Source organism: Cricetulus griseus, assembly GCF_003668045.3.
Source record: "Cricetulus griseus strain 17A/GY chromosome 1 unlocalized genomic scaffold, alternate assembly CriGri-PICRH-1.0 chr1_0, whole genome shotgun sequence".
In the NCBI taxonomy this organism is placed as follows: domain Eukaryota; kingdom Metazoa; phylum Chordata; class Mammalia; order Rodentia; family Cricetidae; genus Cricetulus; species Cricetulus griseus.
Window position 1 is genome coordinate 248,715,426 of NW_023276806.1, and position 21,489 is coordinate 248,736,914.

General features: G+C 49.3%; 1 protein-coding gene across 8 annotated transcripts in view; it reads right to left on the reverse strand.

Moving 5' to 3' along the window:
* Positions 1-499: 499 nt before the first annotated feature.
* The window catches only part of Sugp2 (SURP and G-patch domain containing 2), a 30,491-nt gene continuing 9,501 nt past the window's right edge, over positions 500-21,489 (reverse strand). For 3 of the 8 annotated variants that reach the window (XM_027394660.2, XM_027394654.2, XM_035450526.1), the window contains exons 4-12: positions 16,110-16,230; positions 11,056-11,537; positions 8,641-8,752; positions 5,512-5,996; positions 4,716-4,777; positions 3,944-4,080; positions 2,937-3,057; positions 2,179-2,269; positions 500-736 (exon numbers count right to left, since the gene is read on the reverse strand). In XM_027394660.2, the coding sequence (XP_027250461.1) occupies positions 2,937-3,057; positions 3,944-4,080; positions 4,716-4,777; positions 5,512-5,996; positions 8,641-8,752; positions 11,056-11,537; positions 16,110-16,230 (1,520 nt within the window). In that variant the 3' untranslated portion in view covers positions 500-736; positions 2,179-2,269. Of the gene's footprint in view, positions 3,058-3,942; positions 4,081-4,186; positions 4,302-4,715; positions 4,778-5,511; positions 5,997-8,640; positions 8,753-11,055; positions 11,538-16,109; positions 16,231-21,489 lie in introns of those variants that run through there. The other 5 variants (XM_027394658.2, XM_035450527.1, XM_027394655.2 and 2 more) reach the window with 5 other exon arrangements.

The following is a 21,489-nucleotide window of genomic DNA, read 5'->3' on the forward strand; positions in this document are numbered from 1 at the left end:
TGCATAACAAACAGCTTATTATCAATATGGGGCAGATGTCCAGGGGATGGGGTCACTGGGCTGGAAGACACCTATTTTGGGGACTGCTAACACTGTCATCAGGCCTGGGCTGCTTGTTATCAGGGCTGGGGGCACTCACCATGAGGGCTGGAGACACAAGTATTTAGGGATACTTTGTTACTGGGTCTGGGTTGACAGATGGCTGTCAGGGCCTAGAGAATGTGTGTTGTCAGGCCTCTGAACCTCTGTAGTGAGGGCTGGCCTGGGGCCACCTGTCATCAGGGCTACAGAGGTCCATCACTGTCACCTTTCCTGCCCTCTTGACAGGACTGACTTTTTGAGACAGTTTCATTCTGTGGCTCAGCATATCCTCCTGCCTCAGCTTCCCTAGTGACACGAGCCACTACATCCAACTCATTTCCTGTTCCTCCACTCAGTGTGTGCCCTCAGATGCCCAATGCCTCCCCCAGGCACCTCAGTGACTGCAGTGCAGGCCGCATGGCGGGTCTGCTCCTTATTTATTCTGAGCACTTGACACGACAACACCATGACATCTCAGATCCTCACAAACACAACAACGTCCAAGTGTGACATCACCAGTGTTCTTCTGCGTTTTACCAGGGACCAGAAACAACCTTCACCAAGTACTTCCAGGAACAGGAGAGCGCCAGAGCCACGGCAGGCCAGGCCAGCACAGCTTTTGGAATCCATGGCCCTTGTGGAAGTGACCCTGGAACTAGAATGACAGGAGAAACACTGTGACAGGGACAAGGCCACATGAATGTGCATCAGGTGTCCTCCATAGCCCTGCCCACAGAGCAACTTGGCTGGAGAGCAAGGTGGCCCCAGGAGGGCAAGGACGGCAGTGTGTGTGAGAGGAGGGTCATGCAGCTCGCATGGACCAGTGTGAGGTATATGCTCCCTCTCCCCACCACCTGCCCTGTCCCCAGAAGAGCACCAAGAAGGTCATTCTCAGCTTGGGAAGCAGCTCCTGATGGTCTCGGTTCCAAGAGTGACAGGAGACTTGGCACCAGGGCCATATACCCAAATTCCCTAAATCATTTTGAAGACACAATGGATCAGCACAAAATGCAGATGCCTAGAGAGAAGCTGGAGAGATGAGTGTGTGTGCTCCATTTGCAGAACACACCATAGACCAGGGTCCTGCCAATATGGAAGCGGCTAGAAAAGTGAAAGAAAGGACCAGCCTGGGGTCCCTGACCTGTCATCTCCCAACCTGTAGACTGGCGTAAGGATAAGACTGTGGCCCAGCTGCAGTGCAGCATCCCTATAGCTACAAAGACCTGTGGGTTGCCAAGACAATACAAGAGAGTCAGGTGGGCCTGGGGCTGCACCAGCTATGAAGAAGGGGCCCAGTGGGGTAACAGAAGCCGAACATTACTACACAAGATCCTTTACCTATGCTCATGGCTGACACCTGGCCACCACATCCCCAGCCCTGACAGCAGGCTTTCCAGAAGTCTATAGTGGTGGGGAGGCAGGGACCCCAGAGAGAGTATGTGCACAGACCAGGGGTGGCAGGCATAAGCAGTACTGGGCACAAGGTAGGCTCTGAGACAGCCACCCGAGCAGTGCATCATCCTTCCAGAGGCCCCAGAAAGACCGTCTATGGAAACAGTGCAGCAGTGTCACTGCACTGCTCTGTGGGAGCCACAATGAGGTCACAAGTTCAAGGGTTGGGGTTTTCCTAAGGATACATTCCCCAGGGACAGAGACAGGTATGTGCTGGGCACGTAAGCTCAGTTGTATTAAACTGAGGCTGAGATTTGGAGAAGTCCCCCAAGACAGGGTCCTGCTACACAGCCAGGCTAGACTTTAACTTGCCCTTATTCCCCTGCCTCAGACTGCAGAGCTCTTAGAAGTCTGTAGGAGCTGAGATGTTATTGCTCAAAAGCAAGAATCTACAGTGCTTCCTCCCCACCAGAACCTCTGTGTCCCCAGATAAGGTCTGGGGACAGAAGAAGGTGCAGCACTTGCAGGAGAGCCTGGCCCTGGGCACTAAGGCTGAGGTGCCACCCTACAAAAGAGAGACAGGATGAAGCAGAGTCAGAAGCAGGAAGGGAAGGCAAGGGTGCCTGAGAGTGGCTGCTGCAGTGTGCAGTGGCAAGGCCTGGTGGAGGGTCTGGCCGGGGGACGTGGAGCTGGCTGAGTACACACCGAGCGAGGCTTAGGCTGCAGGCGTCCGGGGCAGGGTGACGGGAAGGGCAAGGCTGCGTCGAGGGTTATCTCTGTCACCAGTGGCTCTGATCTAGTCAGGAAGAGAATGGCTGTTCAGAACTGAGCATGGAGCATTGTGGGAGAGAAGGACAAGAACCAAGAATGAGGGCTATCAATAGGGCTCAGTGGCTAAGGGTACTTGCCACCAAACATGAGGACCTGAGTTCAATCCCAGGGTCCCACATGGTGCAAGGAAAACTGACTACTTATTAAGTTGTCCTCTGCCCTCCACATGGGCAACTCAACACACCTGCTTACACACACACACACACACACACACACACACACACACACACACACACACCACTAAATGTAAAAAAAAAAATAAATAAATAACCAAGAGTGGGAAGGATGAGGCCTGTAGGCCCAAGGCCTCCACAAGAACCAGCATTGGAGGCCCACAGGAAGGAAGGTGCAGGCTGGGCAAGGCCACTCATCATCAAGTCTGTCCTGGCTGCTTGATCCTGCAGGGACTATCATCTTTGAGAGAAACCCTGAGCAAGACCAGGCAGGGTCAAGGGTGGCCTGCTCCCACGACAGCATGCTCAAAGCCTGGCAGAGGCACTGGAGCTGAGATGGGGGATGCTTCCTCCTCTGCATGCCTGGACAGGAAGAGGGAGCACATGGCAGGGAAGCTCTCTGCCTCCTTCAGACTCTCTCTCTCATGGCACCAGGTGCTGGTCTGGGTCCTGGCGCACCTATTTGCTGGCCCGCTTGTGTCTGTACATCTGCATCATGCGCTGGCGGAAGACGTCAAACGTGTCTTCTTTCTGCTCTGGCCCATCAGCCCCCAGGCCCTCTCCTTCTGAGAGTGTCCCCCTGCAGAGCAGACACAACAGTCAACAACCAGGTTCAGAGGTCAGTCAGTACACAGGACACGGGACACAGACATCCAGAGAGGAAACAGTCACAGGGCTGGGGCATGGCTCAATGACAGAGTGCTTGCCATGCAATGGTGAGGCCCAGGGTTCTCTCCCGAGCACAGCAAAAATCAAACAAGGAGAAGACAAGCCACAAGCCACAGTGGAAAAGAAAACTGAGGCTACTAGCTCATGGGAGCATGGCTTTTTGTGCTTGAGACACAGACCCCCCCCCCCGCCCCAACAGGGTTTCTCTGTGTAAAAGTCCAGGCTGTCCTAGAACTCGATTTGTAGAGCAGGCTGGCTTCAAACTCACTGAGATCCACCTGTCTCTGCCTCTCATGTGCTGGGATTAAAAGCATGTGCCACCATCACCTGGCAAGACACAGTCTTTTATGTAGCCCAAGTTGTCCTAGAACACACAATTCTCCTAGAACACACAATTCTCCTATCTCAGCCTCCCAAGGTTGTGATCACAGATAAGCATCTAGGCCTGACTGGAGCCTTCTGTGGGTCTGCAGCCTGACCACAAGAAGGTGCCTCACACAGAGATGTGTTGACACTCAGGGACATGCCCTCTGGATACATGAACAGAAACTGAGGATCTGTGTCCCCACCCTGGCAGCCTCTAATGGCTTCTAGAAACACCTGTACTGTAACTACCTACAAACGTCACTTAGATTCCAAAGCCATGAGCTTCAGGACCAAGAAGCTGTCCAGAGGTCTACAGAGGAAGGAGCTGCCCACATCTGTGCACCCAAATAATAGCTAATAAAACCACCTAGCTGTACACTGTGGTCTAGTCCCAACACAAGGCACCCAAGAGTCCCCCAGCCATGACATACACGCTGACAGGCTCGCGGATGCCCTTCCCGAGGGAGCCCAGGCCGTGGCCTTCCTTCCAGCCCATCTTCTGCAACATCTGGAAGCCTAGGTTCTTTTCTGTCAGCTTCTGCTGGGCAAACTCCAGGTCCTTGGGTTTCTGAGGAGAGAGAGGCGGGGGTAGGTGGACCAGTCTGTGGCAGTGTGCATTGGAACCCCAAGTGCTGTCCTAACCCCAGACGCCTGGGATGGTGAGCCCCACTCACCTCCAGCTTCCCTGTAACATCCCTGGGGGTGCGACTTCTTGAGGCCAGGTCCCTTACCCCAGGGTCAGAATGGGCACCTGGCAGTTGGGTGGCATGCTGCTGCCCTGTGCTGAGCCTGTGAGGGAAACCCTGTGAGGACAGTGGGGCCTAGGCCAAATGATCAGCAGGAATGCTTGAGCAAGAGACTTGTAAGGACCAGTGGCCTCTCCTGTGAGTGGACCAAACACTGCTCTCCTGTGCACTGCAGTTTATATTGTAGGGGCTGAATGGAGTCTCCAGCCCAGCCTCCTGAAGGCAGGGGCTCAGGTTTGCCCATGCTTGACTACTATCTTGAGGATGGGGCTTGCTGTGATGCCTGGGCCAGCATGAGTAACCATCCTGCCTCAGCTTTCCTGAACACCTGGGACATAGATGTGTGCTCTACACCCAGCTCTGCAGAATGCCTGAAGCCTCACTCATCACAGCGACATGTGTACCACTCCACTCTTGCACCTGCAGGGGCTAGGGGTCACTATGCAGTCACACACACCTTCTTTTTGGCTATGGGACGACCCCGAGGCCTGTCGTAAGCGATTCGAACTGGTTCATGGACTGCAAGACAAAAGGGAGAGATCTGTCCACACTGCACATTTGCCCAACGTCCTTGGAGACAGACAAAAATGCTGCCTGGTGAAGACACAGCTCACACCTGACAGCTACTGGTTCCTTTCCCCTCTCCAGCTCTCCAATATTCTACGTCTGCTGAGCTGGGTTGTGAATGGCTGTGATGGAGCCAGCAGCACTGTCTGTGCTAAGAGCACCACTCAACCTAAGAGCGTTGGCCTGCATAGGGATCTGCTGCTTGGGCTGCTTCTTGTGGCCACAGGAACACTCTTGCTTCAGGCAAGCCACAACATGTGGGTCTTGTGCTAATACGGGGAGTATAGTGGTCAAAGGTTAAAAATACTTTTGGGCCAAAGTATAGGCCCAGGGCCATGCAGCACTGGCCTGGCTGGGCTCCCCCACCACCATCACACACAAAGGAGACCCTGGTTGTGTTGGCACATCTGCAGTCTCCTCTTGTGAGAGCTGAGCAGGAGGATTACTACATAAGGCCAGCACAGACCGCATAGGTGTGTTCTGTCTCAAAGAAAACTACCCACAAAACCCCAAAAGACTCAAAGCCTAAGTCCTTAGAGCAGAGAACCCTGTGCACTGTGCCAGGCACTTGGGACCCATCTGCACACACAAGGCCAGCAGGTGCTAACAGGAGGCAAGGTGACTGGCTGTGGCTGGCACATTTGGAATGGCCACTGAGGGCCACAGAGGACTCTGGGGGCACTCACCCTTTGACTCCTGGATGAGACACACCCTCTTGGGGGCAGGGATCATGCCGACTTTCAGCGACTTGCTGCTGATTCTCTTCCTGGGGAAGCAGCTGCCGGAGGAGGCCTGTGACAGGCCAGGGGTGCCAGCCTGGTCCTCCCTGGACCCTTCTCCAGGGATGCTGTCAGTGGGGGAGCTGCCCTCGGAGCCTGGACATTTGGCAGCTCCTGCCTGTGGCCTGAGGGTGCAGGTCTCCTCTCTGCCCTCATCCTCCTCGACTTCCACATCATCTTCCTCCTCCTCAGGCAGCACCTCAGGGCCCTCCAGTGTAGCCTCCTGCTGGGGACGCCCCTCCTCTGGCTCACCCTCACCCTCCTTGTGGGCTGTGGGACTCTGCTCTGAGTCCCCCGCCTCACCAGTAGACTGGAAGGAGATGGATGGGCACAGTTCCAGCACCTTCTCACGGTAGAACTTGAAAGCTGAGCTGCTCTGATCATGCAGGAACCTGAGGATGAAATGCACTGCTGAGCTGTAGGAGTGCTAGCTCCTGGCTTGGCTCAGGACAGAGGCAGCAGAAGGATGAGACCTCTGCATGGCCCTGCTATGGCTTCACAGCCCAGCTAGAGACAGAACGTTCAGAACCAGGACTGGCTGAATCTAATAATCTTCCCTAGATGGGACAAGATGACCCTAAAGTTCATCAAGACAGGATGCTCACGCAACATGCATGAACACCCCCACCATCCCTAGCAACTTAAAAAGAGTCCACGAGGCAGCTCAGCCAGTGAAAACACTTGTTGCACATGCCTGAGAGCTGAGTTCGGTCCCCAGAGCCAAGTTTGCTCAGATTATTTACACATACATGTACACACACTTTAAATCTTAAAAATCAAACAAAAACTAGGGTGTAAAGGCAATCGGGGAAGGACATCCCACAGTGTCAGCCTCCAGCTTCCTTGTGTGTCCACATAGGCAAGTATACCACCATTCATGGACATACACATATGCATACACAGGCACACACATACACAAAAGTGCTGGCAAGTACCAAGTGATTGGTAGTGACCATGACAAGCGGCTGCCGGGGGATGTGAGAGCTGAAGGCACACAGGGTGATGGGCAGCTTGTCTGGTACAAGGGAGTTTGGGGGCAGAGCTGAATGGCTGTGGGGGGAAGCCTGTTGCAGAGTACAGGTACCACCACTCAGTGGGGAATTCAGATGGAGCAGAAGGGAGGAAAAGGAAGCCCCCTGTAGTACACACAGGCTGCTCTGCTCCCTAACCTCCAGAAGCCTGCTGTGTGTACCTCTTGGCCTTGACTCTAACTGGGAGAAGTGAAGCCAGACTGACCATCAATTGAGACCTCAGAAGCCATGAGCTCAAATCAACCACCCCTCCTGTACGTTGTTTGTGCAGTTTTCTGACACAAGGGAGGAGCAGAGCAGAGGTCCTGAGGTTTCCTCAACGACACACAGAGTATCATGAATGACACTGTAGACTGGTAGGAAACTCTATGCCCGTCAGGAGGACAGATGCACAGGTGGAGAAAGGACAGGCCTGGGGACACTCTCTGTAGTACTGGGCTAGGCAGAGGAGCAAGTGCTCAGCACTAGGCTGGGCAAAGGAGACAAGGAGAGAGGTGCACAAGGGTGGCTTCCTGATGCTAGGAAGCGTAAGTGGGAAGGAAAGCCAGATTCTTCTAGGTGATTTTTACTTTAGAACAAAATGGATGAAAAATTCCAGCTGGCACTTGGTAGGCAGAGACAGGTGGATTTCTGTGAGTTCAAGGCCAGCCTGGTCTACAGAGTGAGTACCAGGACAGCCAGGGCTGATTTCACACAGCCCTGTCTTGAAAAACAAAACAAAACAAAACAAAAACAAAAACAAAAAAACCCCAAATATTCCTGCTGGGCATGATGTTGAATGCCATTAATTCCAGTACTCAGGAGGTAGAGTCCAGCCTGGTCTAATAGTGAGTTCTAAGCCAGCCAAGGCTGAACCATAAGATTTGGTCTCAAAAGCAAAACTCAAACTCCTCTCCCTACCATCCTCCACAAATTCAAATATGGGGGCCAGCAAGATGACTCTGGATAAAGGCACTGCCTGCCTCTAAGCCTGACAACCTGAACTTGATCTCCAGACCTATATACATAGTGGAAGGAGAGAAGAACTGCTGCAAGTTGTCCTCTGACCTTTACATTTACACTGTGGCACGCACATGTCTGTGACAAAGTAAATAAACAATGTAAAAATAAACAAACCCCGCTGGGGTCTGGGTATATGGCTCAGTTGACAGGAGTGTTTGATGTGCAGGAGCCCAAGTGCCAGAACAGCAGTATCTCCATGAATTACTAAGAAAGTCCACGCATAGGCCTGATACAAAGCATCTGTCAGTGTAGGCCCAAGAGGCAGGCTATGACAGCGGCCCTGACAGTACGTGTGGGCAGAAGCAGCGCTCATGTGCTTGTGCATGCACACGCGCGCGCACACACACACACACACACACACACACACACACACACACACACACACACACACACACACACACACACACGCACACTCTCTATCATAGAACACACACACATAAGCTACTAGCTTATGCGGTGTTGGGGACAGACACCAGGGCTCCATGTATACTGGGCAAGAAGTCTACCAACTGACCCAAACTTGTATGTTTCCAACTGTACTCAACTGTAGCACCAAGGACAGACCCAGGCCTCCTGCACTTAAACATTCAACGGCATTTTCAGTCAGACCATGACACAGCTCTCCAGCAAGTAGGAGGAGACCCAATAGTGCCAGGCTTAGTCCTGGGAACCCACGAGTGCAGTGGAGGCTGGGAGGTCTTACACGGCCTCTGCAAGAGTCCAGGAGAGCCTCCACCACAGGCTAGAGTTCCCTCAGCAGCTGGGAATCTTCTGGGCTGGTTTCTGGATTTTTCTCAGACAACTTGTGAGGCACACACACAAATGCTGCTGGTGTACCCAGTCTTTGTGTGAGGGCTGAAGGAAAAGAGGGTGAGGCCTTTCCTGATGGTCTAGGTGAAAGCTGACACAACACATGCCAGCTCTGGGCCAGGCTCAGTGAAGGTGGAACCCATCTTGCCTGCTCAGTGTGCGGCTGTAGGGTGTGGGGGTCCAGGGCACGTACCACAGGTCAGGGTTGTCCGTGCTGCTCTCTATGCTGAACTGCTCAATTTCAGGGCCCACCTGAGCCACGAGTCTGGCCAGCTTCTCAGCAGTCTCCATGGTCTTTAGATCTACTACAGAACAGAAAAAACAAGACTTGTGGCTCTTTAGACTGACTCAAGCCACCTACCCTTGGTCCTTCCCTGCACTGTGTGACTCTGGAGCCCTCTCCTTGTTCCAATTAGCCAATAGGCAGTCTGTGGCAGAAGCACCAGCAGTCCCATGAACACCTGGGCTGGCTGCCAGGGTAACAGGTACATGGCTGTCACCTTCATCACATCAGCCAACAGGCTGCCAACCTGCTGCTCACTCTTGAAGCTCAGGTCAGCAGCCACCCTGCTAGCAGCTGAGGACACGGCTGGAGCCAGCCAGGAGCAGAGAAACATGGCTTGGGCATTGTGCAGGTTGTGTATGTTCCCACTGCAAGCTAGGCAGGAGTACTGGGCACAGCAAAGGTGAGCTGGTGGTGACCAAACATGTTACATCATTAGCCTCACACCTTGGCAGGGGCAGAGTCATACAGAAGGCATCCAAGGAAATCATGTGGGGCTTGGGCTTCGTGGGCGCTGCATCTGTAGATTTGACTGGGCTAGGTTGAAAATACCTACAATGGTCTCACGGTACAGCTTGTGAGTGTTTGCCTAGCAGGCCTGAGGCCCTGCATTCAATGGCCAGTACTGCTGAACCCAGACCAATGAAGACACTTAGAAAGCAACAGCCTGTCCTTACTTCATTCTCAACCACCCTTAATATAGGGATATAATATAGGGACAAATATTTCTGTAGACTTTTTATATTATTATTATTAGAGACAAGGTCTCACTTAGGTGAGGCAGTCCAGGTCCTCCTGCCTCTACATTCCAAGTGCTGGGATGACAGGTGTACCCCAGCCAGCTTCATGTAGTGTGGGTGTTGTTAGATGCTAGACAAGATGAAAATGTAGTGGAGGCCAGGCATGGGGACAAAGACGTAGCAGGTCAGTGGCTGTAAGTTCCAGTCCAGTCCCAGCTACATATGTACAAGGGCAACCAGGACTAGAGAGTGAGACTCTATCTCAAACAAAATAAGCTCTTGCAGGCCACAGTGGTGCACACCTCTAATCTCAGCACTTGGAAGCAGAAGCAGATAGACCTCTGTGAGTTTGAGGCCAGTCTGGTCTACGCAGTGAGGTCCAGACCTATATGGAGAAATCCTGCCTCAAATCTCTCACAAACACATCCAAAAGAACAAAACAACAACAACAACAAAAAACAAACAAACAAAAAACAAGCAAAACTGTGCAGATTCTCTGAAAACTGAGTCCTTTTCCAGAAGACTTTCCTCAGTGGACTCTGGCACATGTAAAGAACTGCCCTTGCCTCGACTGCTGTCAGTGGACACACTGTCCTTACTGGACAAGCAGGACATAAGCAAAGACACTGCTAAACATTGCCAAGACAGGGTAGGACAACCTTTTGAATTTTCCTGCTTCTGATAAAGCCAAACTTGGTGGCCCCAACATTACTGGTGAGACCCAAGTAGTCAGCTGTTTCTGTCATTTCTTGCACCTTTAGAAGTCGCCCACTTGCACTTCCTGGTTACCCAAGTAATGCTATTTTCCTTCTCAGGTCTTTGATGAGGTTGAAAACTAGATAGGCACAGCTAACATCCTCTCTTATCTTAGCTAGAGCATATTAGGTACAAGATTCAGACTTTCCAAGATAGGACAGCTATTTGAATAATCTCTGTAGTATGCCATTTACCCTTTGTCTGGATATTTAATATGTGTTTCTTGCTTAACGTTGCTTTTGCTGGTTGTTGGTCTAAATTTGTGTAAGTTTTTACCTTTCTTTCTCTTGGGCTATACTTGGTATCTGTTACCACTGTATATAGTTTTTATATCAGGTTTAAAACCCTCTTATTTAGAGAAAAAGGGAAAGTGTACTGGTATCTTGTTCCGCCAATAGATTTGAGGTACTGGCCTTAGCATGTGGCTTCAATATGCAGATGTGATCCCTTATAAGGAAGAGGAGGGGCCTCATTCTCTTTTGGGTGATGGTTTGAGCATCCTGCATCACAGCATCCTAAACCTCTAGGAGCATTAGACTACAGCTATTTACCTCCACTGTGTGAATGCTCCCCAAATAAATATCTGTTATTCTTTATTCAGGCATTCATGGACTTCCTAAACCCACCTTCAATGGTGGTGTGACATAGGCCCAGCAAGGCTTAGGAGGAACATGAAGGACAGTGTGGTCATGTCCCATCTTGTTCAAGTTCTTTTGGCTATTCCAGCCTGCCACCTGGCCTAGACTGCTGAGCACCTGGCTCCTCCACTCCCACCATTCCAAGGGATACAGATGAGCATAGGGACAGGAGGGGTGGGGTGGGCACTTACCATCAGCAGAGGGGCAGGGAGAAGAGGCCAGCAGGACTTCTGAGTCATCCTCTATTGGCCGAGATGTGCCCAAGGCTCCAGGGCTGCAGGGCTGAGGGTGGGGTTTGGCAGACTCTGGTAGACAGTCCTGGGCAGCATCACTTGAGTCCCGTGGTGGTGGCTTCACCTGCAAGGAGCCTACAGCCTGGCGGCCATGGTGTCTCTGCCGAGTGGCTGAGGACAGGGATATGTGCTGGGCAGTGGCAGCTCTCTTGGTCTTCATGGCTCGAGGACCCTGGGAGCGAAGCAGCCGCCTGCGCTGCCATGGGAGGAGTCTGCGCTTGAGGCTTCGCACAGCTTGAGCATACAGCATGGCACGCACTGCGCACTGTGCTGGTGTTGGCCTCCGTTCCACGATGGGCCAGCTGTGGTTCAGCCGCTGCGACTCTGCCAACTTCAGCTTGTAGTATTTATACTCCAGGCTGCTCTCATCAGACAGAAACCTGCCGAGCAGACACAAGGCAGAGCACTGTGAGAGCAGTACTCTGCTCAGCAAGGCATAGCTGCCCTCCCAAGTGAGGCAACTCCTGTCCTCTGTTGTCCAGGTGCCTAAGAAAGTCAGGAGCTGTGATCCAGCTGGGTATGGAGGTGGGGGAGGCTTATTTACTCTTAATCCTAACACTGGGTGGGGAGGAGGCTGAAGCAGGGGGAACTGTAGAAAACTTGAGGCCGGTCTAGACTACAGGAGCCATTATCTTTTTGTTTACAGCCCTGGCTGTCCTGGGATTCGACTCACAATGCAGACAAGGTTGGCCTCAAACTCACAGAGATCCACCTGCCTCTGTCTCCATAGTGCTGGGATTAAAGGCATGCAAGCAAGAATTGGTTAGATTTCTTCTTGACTTTGGTCAGCTCAGAGCTGGTGCTGCAGGTTCACAGTGCCCTGCAGCAAGCACCCTGGCAGACAGAGGGGCACCCTTCACATGGCTGTGTGTCAAGTGCTTCACGAGCTTTCTTTGTGCTACTGAGGTGGGTGTGGCAACACTGAGGGGAGTCTGAGACATTTCCAGATGCACCAGGGACAGCTGAACTGAGCAGGCTGAGGTGGTCCCCTTGCTGCCTCCCTGGGGTACAGGGTGTCAAATCTCTGCTGGATGTGAAGCAACACAAGAAATGGGAGCCAGTGTCTTCCAGTCTGACCCTGGCATTTGTAGTGAAATTCTAGTACAGTCATTGTATCTAGGGTAAATTTTAGAATGAAAAAGCTATTTTCTACAAGTACTTAGACCTTGAAGAAATCACTGTAGAAAAAGGTGACATTTTCTGGGCTTTATAGAGTAGTTTTTCTGATGGAGTTTAACGGCCTTTGCATGACTTTGGTCACAAGACATCCCTGGCACACCTGTGACATCTTGCATTATTAGGCACTGCAAATAGTGCACAATAAGGACTAAAATTGCAGGGTGTGACATTCTGGAATGACTCTTTTTCTTTGATTGTCCCACACAACACAGAACACCAACAGGCATTCATCAGCCCATAAAACAAAACAACAAAAACATACAAACAAACAACTGTCATAGTTGGCCTTCCACACCCAGGTTTGCTGCTTGGGAGTCAACTGAGCCTGGATGTAACAGAAAGAGGAGGGCCCTGCTGCTTTTGCCCCTTATCAATGCAGCCCAGCAGCTATGGACACAGTCACCTTGTCTCCAGTGGAAACTCTGTAAAGCATCCAAGAGGGCAGATGTGGTGACTCACATGCACAACTGCAGCACTGGGAAGGCTGAGGCAAGAGGATCGAAAGCTCCAATCAGCTCAGACTACGCAGAGACTCTCAAAAATCAAAGCAAATCATGTGCCGGAAGTGATGTGTCTCATGAAGATATACACTATCTTGCATGGGGTGCTGAACACCCACATTCTAGTATCCAGGGGTCTTGGACCAGCCCCTTGCTGTTACTGGAGGTGACAACTGAAGAGTCCTAGAACACTGAGTTTTCCAAATGCAAGGGAACAGTGGGCAATGCCTTACTTCCCTTACATGTTAGAAGTGACGTGACAGCCAGCAAGAAAGAGAAGCATGGGTTAGATACCCGTGTGCTTCTCACCTGTCACCCCTGTACTAGGGAGGCTAAATCAGGAGGACAGCCAGAGTTCAAGGCCAGCACTGGCTATACTGTAAGTCTGAGCCAGCCTTGGGAAGAGTGAGAGTCCAAGAACAAAACAAAATGGAGCTTGAGTGTGGCTTAGGGGTAGATCATTTGCCCAGCATCTGAGGCCACCATAGTCCTAACCACACTACAGAAAGATTTGGTAACTGTCAGAAGCACTGTGTGGTGGCTTGAGTAAGAATAGCTCCAACCAGACAGTGGTGGTGCACACCTTTAATCCCAGCATTTGGGAGGCAGAGGCAGAGGATCTCTGTGAGTTTGGAGGCCAGCCTGGTCTACAGAGCTACACAGAGAGACCCTGTCTGGAAAAACCAAAACCAAATGGCTCCCAAAGGCTCATAGATTTGAACGCTGAGTCAGCAGAAAGGGACACTGCTTGAGAAGGATTAGGAGGTGTGGCCTTGAAGGAAGTATGTCATTAGGGGTGAGCTTTGAGGTTTCAAAATCCCAAGCCAGGTCCAGGGGCTATCCACTCCTGTCTCAGTTCCTTCTCCAGTGCCATGTCTGCCTACAAGACACCAAGCTTCTTCCTGCTATGATGGCAATGAATTAACCCCCTGAAACTGTAAGCCAGCTCCAATTAAATGTTTTCTTTTATAAGAGGTGGCACAAGCATGGTGTCTTCACAATAGAACACTAAGACAGAAGTTGGTACCAGGAGTAGGGAATTGCTGTGTCAGCCTGACCATGCTGCTTGTTGGTGGAACAGGGACTTTGGATTAGAAAAGCAACTGAATGCTTTAAGTGAGACTTAATGAGCCATGCTAATAGAACACAGTGGTGCTGACAACAATGTAGATTATAATGATCAACTCAAGAGGTTTCATAGGAGAAGAATATTATTGGTAAGGGGCTTATAGTTTGGTGAAGAATGTGGCTGCTTTCTGCCCTTGTCAAAAAAAATCTGCCCAAAGCTAAATTCTGAAGAGTTTTGAATTAATGACATTGGCAGAGATTTCAAGACAGCCTATTATTGACTGTGTTCTGTGGTTATTAGTAGTCACTCTTATGCAGATCTGTAATGGAAACGAGCAATCTGAACAAGGAAAAAATGCAAATTGTACAGTTTGAAAAGGAACACCAGGAAGTATAATCTCCTGTGCTCAAGGAGATAAAAAGTTTAAATGGAGTGGTGACCTCAGGATATGATCCCACCCAGCTAAGCTTCCAACTTGTGAAACAGAAACAGTTCAGGGCCAGTTGTGATACTGGTCACCTTTAAAGCCAGCACTGGGGAGGCAGAGGATGAGATCTCTGTGAGTTTGAGGCCAGCCTGGTCTACAGATTGAGTTCTAGGACAGCTACATTTAGTCAGTGAAGGAAACCAACTCATGAAAAGGAATTAAAGAAAAATTTAAGCAGTGGAGGATAGCACTGAAAACAGAAAGCTGATGAAAATGTAATCATGCCAGGGAGCCATGTGTCAGTTTCAGCAAGCAGAAGGACTTGGCAGCTTCAGCCACATGGTTCTGGCTTTAGAGTCAAGGATACAAGAAAGGGACTGTGGAATCTCCCTCCATGGCTAGGGAAAGCCACTGAGGCCAGACATGGAGACCTAGAGAGGCCACTAGGTTCTGGGCCATTAGCAGTAGCCCTGGTGCTTTCTCCACTTGAGAGCACCTACTGTGCATTTACATTCCCACACTAAGTCCCCTTTCTCCTGACCCTGTCTGTTGAGATGGGCACCTCTCCTTCACAGTGGTTCCCCTCCAATCTCAGCTTTCTCAATCCATGCCTATTTCTCATCTTCCACCTGACCCTGACCTCCACTACACACACTACCAATAACGGCTTCTATCTCACCTCTAGTGGTGACCATCAGCATGCTAGGCTATGCCCAGTGTCCATGTGGCAGAAGCAGTCTTCTGAGGACCATGTCCCTCCAGTGAAGTCATGCCCAGGCCCCTATACCTGGGTGCCTTCTTACCAAGTGGTCTGAGCTTCCCTCACCAATTTAAGGCCACTGGCTTCCTCCCATGCTTAGCACTGGCTGAAGCTGGAACACCCCACCCCCATCTGATCTCTGCTCCAGCTCATTTCAGCTGTGCATCCTGAAATCACAATGCTTCTATATGTAAAGCAAGGATGGCCACAGACCAGCTCATAGGTAGCCAGTGTGGAGTCAACAGTATGCTCAAAACACCACTGAGCATACAGCTAACAGCTGGGGCTGGGGCAGGATTCTGGGCAGAGCTTGGGTCATAACGTAAGACCCCATCTCTTTTAATTAAAAAAGAAATAACAAACAAAATCAGGGAGGGCTACACAGATGGTTAAGAGCACTTGTTCTTGCAGTAGATCCAGGTTAACTTCCCAGCAACCACAGACTGGCTCACAACCATCTATGACTCCAATTCCCAGGGATCCAAGGCAGCTTTCTGACCTTTCTAGGTATCAGGTATGTGGTGCATAGACACACATGCAGGCAAAACACTCTTTAGCATCTTATCTTGTTTTTACACAGAGTTCTGTAGTCCAGGCTGGCTGCCAGCTCTGCTCTTCCTGCCTCCCAGGGCTGTGATACTCCTTTCAATTACCATATGCCCTTGAACACCCATCTCTTTGTACCCTAGGATAGTCCAGCAGGGGAGGTGAATGGTACTCAACAGCTCTTGCAAAATAAATAAATAAATAAATAAAAATAGAGGCTGGAGAATAGCTCAGCTGTACTTGCTGTTCTTCTAGAGGACCCACCTTCGATTTCCAGCACCCATATGGCAGTTGAAAACTTTCTCAAACTCTAGTTCCTAGGTATCTGACACCCCCTCTGGCTTCTCAGACACTGCATTTACATGGTATACAGACATACATGTAGGCAAAACACTCACACAAGGAACAGAATTATTTCTAAGATAAGAACATGCCATTAAAAAAAGAAAAATACAAAATAAGCATTCCTACCAGTAAGCAGGGTCCTGTAGGAGTAGTGTTCTCTCTCTGGGAGACAGCCTGCCTTGGATGACACGCATGACAAGCTGGTCAATGGTGTCCACCACCCTGTGGTCCGCCCGCTGGGGGACTGCTGCAACACACAGAATGGATGCTGTGAAAACCAATGGACCACAAAGGCCTGGAGACCAGGACAGTGACCTGGAGGCAGCACAAAACCCCACGGCCATCAGCAACTGAAACCATCAATCTCAGAACACTGGTTGAAAAGTGGGAAACCTGGCTGAAACAGAAAATGTCTGTCTGAAAGATGTCCTGCCTCAGCCATGAGCAATGAGAGTCACTCAGCTGCACAGAGTCAGGTGTGGGCTCCAGAAAGGAGCTGGTAAGCATCCAGCCACCACCACTGCATACACTGCTTAAAGCCTGACTGCTTGAGTACTAGCCCAGAAAACAGGCACATGTGAGACGCAGCTAGAGGCATAGGTGGCTCTGTGTCCCTGTGGCCACAGCTTCTCAGGAGGTCAAGTAGGAGGATTGTCTGACCCCAAGAGTTTCCAAACAGCCTAGGCAACAAACAAACAAACAAAAAAACTAACCCTGGGGTCAAAGAGATGGCTCAATGGCTGTGTATGCATGAGGACTCAAGTTCAAATCCCCAACACCCAATTAAAAAAGCTGGGAGTGACAGCAAGTGCCTGTAACCCAGTGCTGTGGGAAGTGGTGACTGGAGGATGTTTGGAGCTTGCTGTCCACCAGCCTAATTCCAGGTTTAGCTGATAGACGCTGTCTCAAGGTAGTAAGAGGGAGAGAGATAGACAGGATACCTGATGTCCTCCCATGGCCTGCACATCACACATATACCCCACACTCATGGATATATATACACACAAAACAACCAAACAAGCGAAAAATGCATCAAAATACCCCCAAACATAAAATATAAGAGCACCATTGATGGGGCTCAAGAGATGGCTTAGTTGGAGAGAGCTTCCTGCACAGCCATGAGGGTCCTAGCACCCACAGATAAGCTGAGTGTGGTCTTGTGCATACTTGTCACCAGGGCTATCTGTGAGTGTGGATTCTGGGTGTCCTGTGCTGTCACTGTCACCTTTCTCCTTGAGATTCTTTCAATCTCAATGCTGGGAGATGTGCTCACAGGTTTCAGAGTGCATCACAGTTAAAACAAAGCTTTAGAATGACTTCAGGTTGGAGTAACATGTTTTGATAATAGCTTTGAGATGAAAAACCCTAGAAAACAATCTAAAGTTCACAAGAACACATAGCTGAGGGGCTCATTAAGGTCAGGGATCAAAAAAGCAGCCCAACTGTTAAAAGCTGACATACCTTTCTTGCTAGGATTGGTTGTAATCAAAGATAATGATTAATTCCTTATACCCATCTTTGCCCTCAATTTCCTGATACAAAAATTTTTTGGTGAGTGGGTATACACTCTAGAGATTGAAAGTAGAGTTAATGGATTCCTTTTCATATATAAAAGTTTAGGTTTGGGCTGGAGAGATGGCTCAGCAGTTAAGTCCTGAGTTCAGTTCCCAGCAACCACATGGTGGCTCACAACCATCTGTAATGAGATTTGGTGCCAAACACTGTACACATAATAAATCTTTAAAAAAAATTTTAGGTTTATGATTTGTCTAAGATTTCTTACAAGATTATCTTTTGAGATAAATAATGATAAAATGATTGGTCCATTTATTTATTTATTGGTAATCTCAAAATGGAGCTTGCTAGCAAAAGAACCGGCTGAGAAAAATAGCTTGCTTGCTTACAATCTGATAATCTATAACAAGTTGTTTGGACATGAATGTATGTGGGTTCTTGGGACAACTTGTTTTTCACCTATAATAACCTAAATAACTTGTTTAATCAAGTAAGGGATATGGAAAATATGATGTTTTTTTACTTGTAATCATTCACTTGAAAAATAGAATGTAACCACATTGTAATTTTTATATTGCTTTAAAGATTCTATTGGGGTATATAAGCTGTAACAGAAAAAAATATCATCAAAAGAAAAACATCAAGAGACAGAAAGGACATTTCTGGATAGAGATAAGAAAAGAGATACAGGGTGGCTGGAGAGATGGCTCAGAGGTTAGGAGCACTGGCTGTTCTTCCAGAGGTCCTGAGTTCAATTCCTACAACCACATGGTGGCTCACAACTATCTGTAATGGGGTCTTCTGACGCAGAGCATCATATACATTAAATAAATAACTTAAAAACAAATTAAACCCACACGCCTCCTCAGATAAAAAAGTCTTAGGAAGCCAACTCCATGGGTCCCCTTTGAGCCTTGCACTGGTGTAGGCTGGTCACCCTGGCAGCCAGTGGTAGACTGGCAGCTACTAGCGAGCCTTAGTGGACCACAAGCCACAGCCATCCTCCTGCTCTGGACTCACAGAACTGGGGTTATGGGTATGGCCCCCAAGTTTTAGGTGGTTGTTGGGATCTGAATTCAGGTCCTCAAGTTAATTCAGTAAGTGTTCTTACCACACAGCCATTTCCCCAATCCTTCTTCTTTTTTAATAATTAACTTGAGAGGCAGAAGCAGGCGGATCTCTGTGAGTTCGAGGCCAGCCTGATTTACAAGTTCCAGGACAGCCAGGGTTACACTTGGAAACCCTGTCTCCCAAAAAAAAAAAAAAAAAAAAAAAAAAAAAAAAAAACCCAAAACAAACAAAACACCAACCCAACCCAATCAAATAAAAAAAAAAATTAACTAATTAATGTGTGAAAGCTTGCACGCATATCACAAGCAGGTAGCAGCCAGAAGACAACTTGAGAGTCCATTATCTCCCTCTACCATGTGAGTCATCGTGACTGAATTTAGGCTGTGCCTTTACCTGAAGACCCATCTTGTGGGCTCCTCTTTTGTTTTGTTTTTATTTTTATTTTGTTTTGTTTTTGTTTTTATTTTTATTTTATGTGTATGCGTGCTTTGTCTATGTGTGTCTGTGTACTACTTGTGTATCTGATACCCATGGAGGCCCAGATACTAGGCATCCTGGATTGGAGTTACAGTTGTGAGCTACCATGTGGGACCTCTGCTCTGGAAGAGCAGCCCGTGCTCTTCTTAAGTGCTGAGCCATTTCTTCAGTTTATCCTCTTGTTTTCTCAGTCAAGCTCTTGCTATGCAGAGCACAGGCCAGCCTCAAGTTTACAGCAATCCTGTCTCTCTTGGCCTGTGCCACCATGCCAAGGTCAGCAAGCACTGAGCATTTGTTGTAGGGATGGATGACACTAACGGAAGCAGCTGAGCAATTCTGGTAGGCCATGGTCTATGGCTGACCACACAGCTGTGCACTCACAACAGAGGCTGTCAAGGACACATGCCCAGCTCTGCTTCAGAAACCACTACTACAAGGCAGTGAAAGCCCCTAAAGGCAAAGCAGAGTGACTTACACATGGTGGGCGACATAATGTAGTGGAATGCTACAGAACTCATAGATAAGCTGAGACATCATGCCTCCCAGCATATGGGGTAGCTGAGGCAGGGGATCGAAAACTTGAGGCTAGCTAGCCTAAGCTATATCTCAAGACCCGATCTTAAAAAAAAAAAAAAAAAGAAAAAGAAAAAAAAAAAAGAAAGAAAAAGAAAAAGACAAATGAGGGGCTACAGAAGTTAACAGTGCTTGCTGGTACCTTGCACACCTGCAGCCCCACTTCAATGATCTAATACCCTCTTCTGGCTTCTGATCTCATATACTCAGACATGGAGACACACAAATAAAAATTTAAATCTTTCTGGGTGGGGTTGTGCACAAAACACAAAAACAACAAAACAAACCTAAACAGATTGCTGAGCAGGCAGTTGCACCCTCAGGTCAGTGTGTCTGCTGCTGCAGTGCCTGGATCCCCACCTAGAGAGGGGAGCCCAAGGCCTTAGGCCCTTCCTCCTCTACCCATAGCACCTGGCACTTGCTACCCTCATTTCCCCCCAGCACTAGGGGATGGGGAGGGGAACGCATGCAGTCTGCTTCTGGAAGATCCTTCTGAGAAGTAGTCACAGCCACTCATCTGTGTTGGGACATCTGCTGCCTGGTGCAATAAGGGCTCCATTAAGGAGAGGGCAGGGGTAAAAATGACATGTCACAGGAGAGAAAAGATGGCTACTATGTCCTCTGGTGCCTGGGAAGGCTGGGTGTGACAGCATGCATGCTGGGAGCACAGGACCTCTGACCAGTGCCAGAGCTGCTGCTGACTGTGAACCAGGTGAGGCACCAGTACCAGTACCTCCTGGAGTGACTCAGCTGGTTCTTGATGCCCCTCAGTACTCTAACCACCCCTCCTACCCCCTGGGCACAGGACTGACTAATCTTAGTGTTCTGTTTTCTCTGCCTTTGGTGATGGGTAGTGACAAGATACTTCAGAACATGGCATCCTAACCTTGATCCTATGATGAAAGGGGGTCATGCATTATTCCTAGTGAGAGCCAGCCAATTTTCCATTTGATTCCCAAATGGGTCTCTTCCCAAAGAATCTTAAGGCTGGAAAACTAGGGCTCAGTGGATACAGCACTCACCTAGCATGCATGAAGCCCTGGGCTCCAATCCCAGGACCACAGAAAGCAGGGGAGGCAGTACATTTCTGTCATCTCGGCCTTCAAAAGTAGAGGCAGAAAGAGCAGAAGTTCATGGCCAGCCTGGGCTAAATGAGACTGCCTCAAAACCAAGGGTAAAACAATTGGGTCCTTGAGTTCTACTCTGAGTGTTTCTTAAAAAGTATATAAAAATCTCAAAGAGAGGGGCTGGATCAATGTCTCAGCAGTTAAGAGTACATACTGCTCATGCAAAGGGCCCAGGTTCTGTTCCCAGCACTCATGTTGTGCAGCACACAACTGCCTATAACTCCAGCTCCAAGGAACCTGGCACCTTCTGACTTCTGTCAGGTCCTACACATATACAGTATACACACTCAGGCACATACATAGATAAGTATTAAAATACAGATGTATGTATATATAATTATATTTTTTACATCTCAAAGAAGGTCTAGGGCAACCTCTGTTACCTTACAACAATGAGGACCTGTGTTTGATCTCGGGTCTGATATTAAATGCCTTGAGCAGTGATGCACACATATGCCCGAACCAGGAAGGTGGCCAGCCTAACATATCATATCAGCGAGCTTCAGGTTCAGTGAGAGGCCCTGTCTGTTTCAAAGATGGTGGACAGTCTTTCTGAACCACAACACCTGAGAGATGCTGTCTTCTAGTTTCATACATACACACATGCACCTGCAAACACATATGTGCACACATATTTTTAAAAATCTGAGGACAGCAAGATGGTTCAGTGGGTCAAAGTGCTTAAAGCCACTCTGGTGACTGAAGTTCCTTCCCTGGGACCCATGTAGTAGAAGAAAAGAACT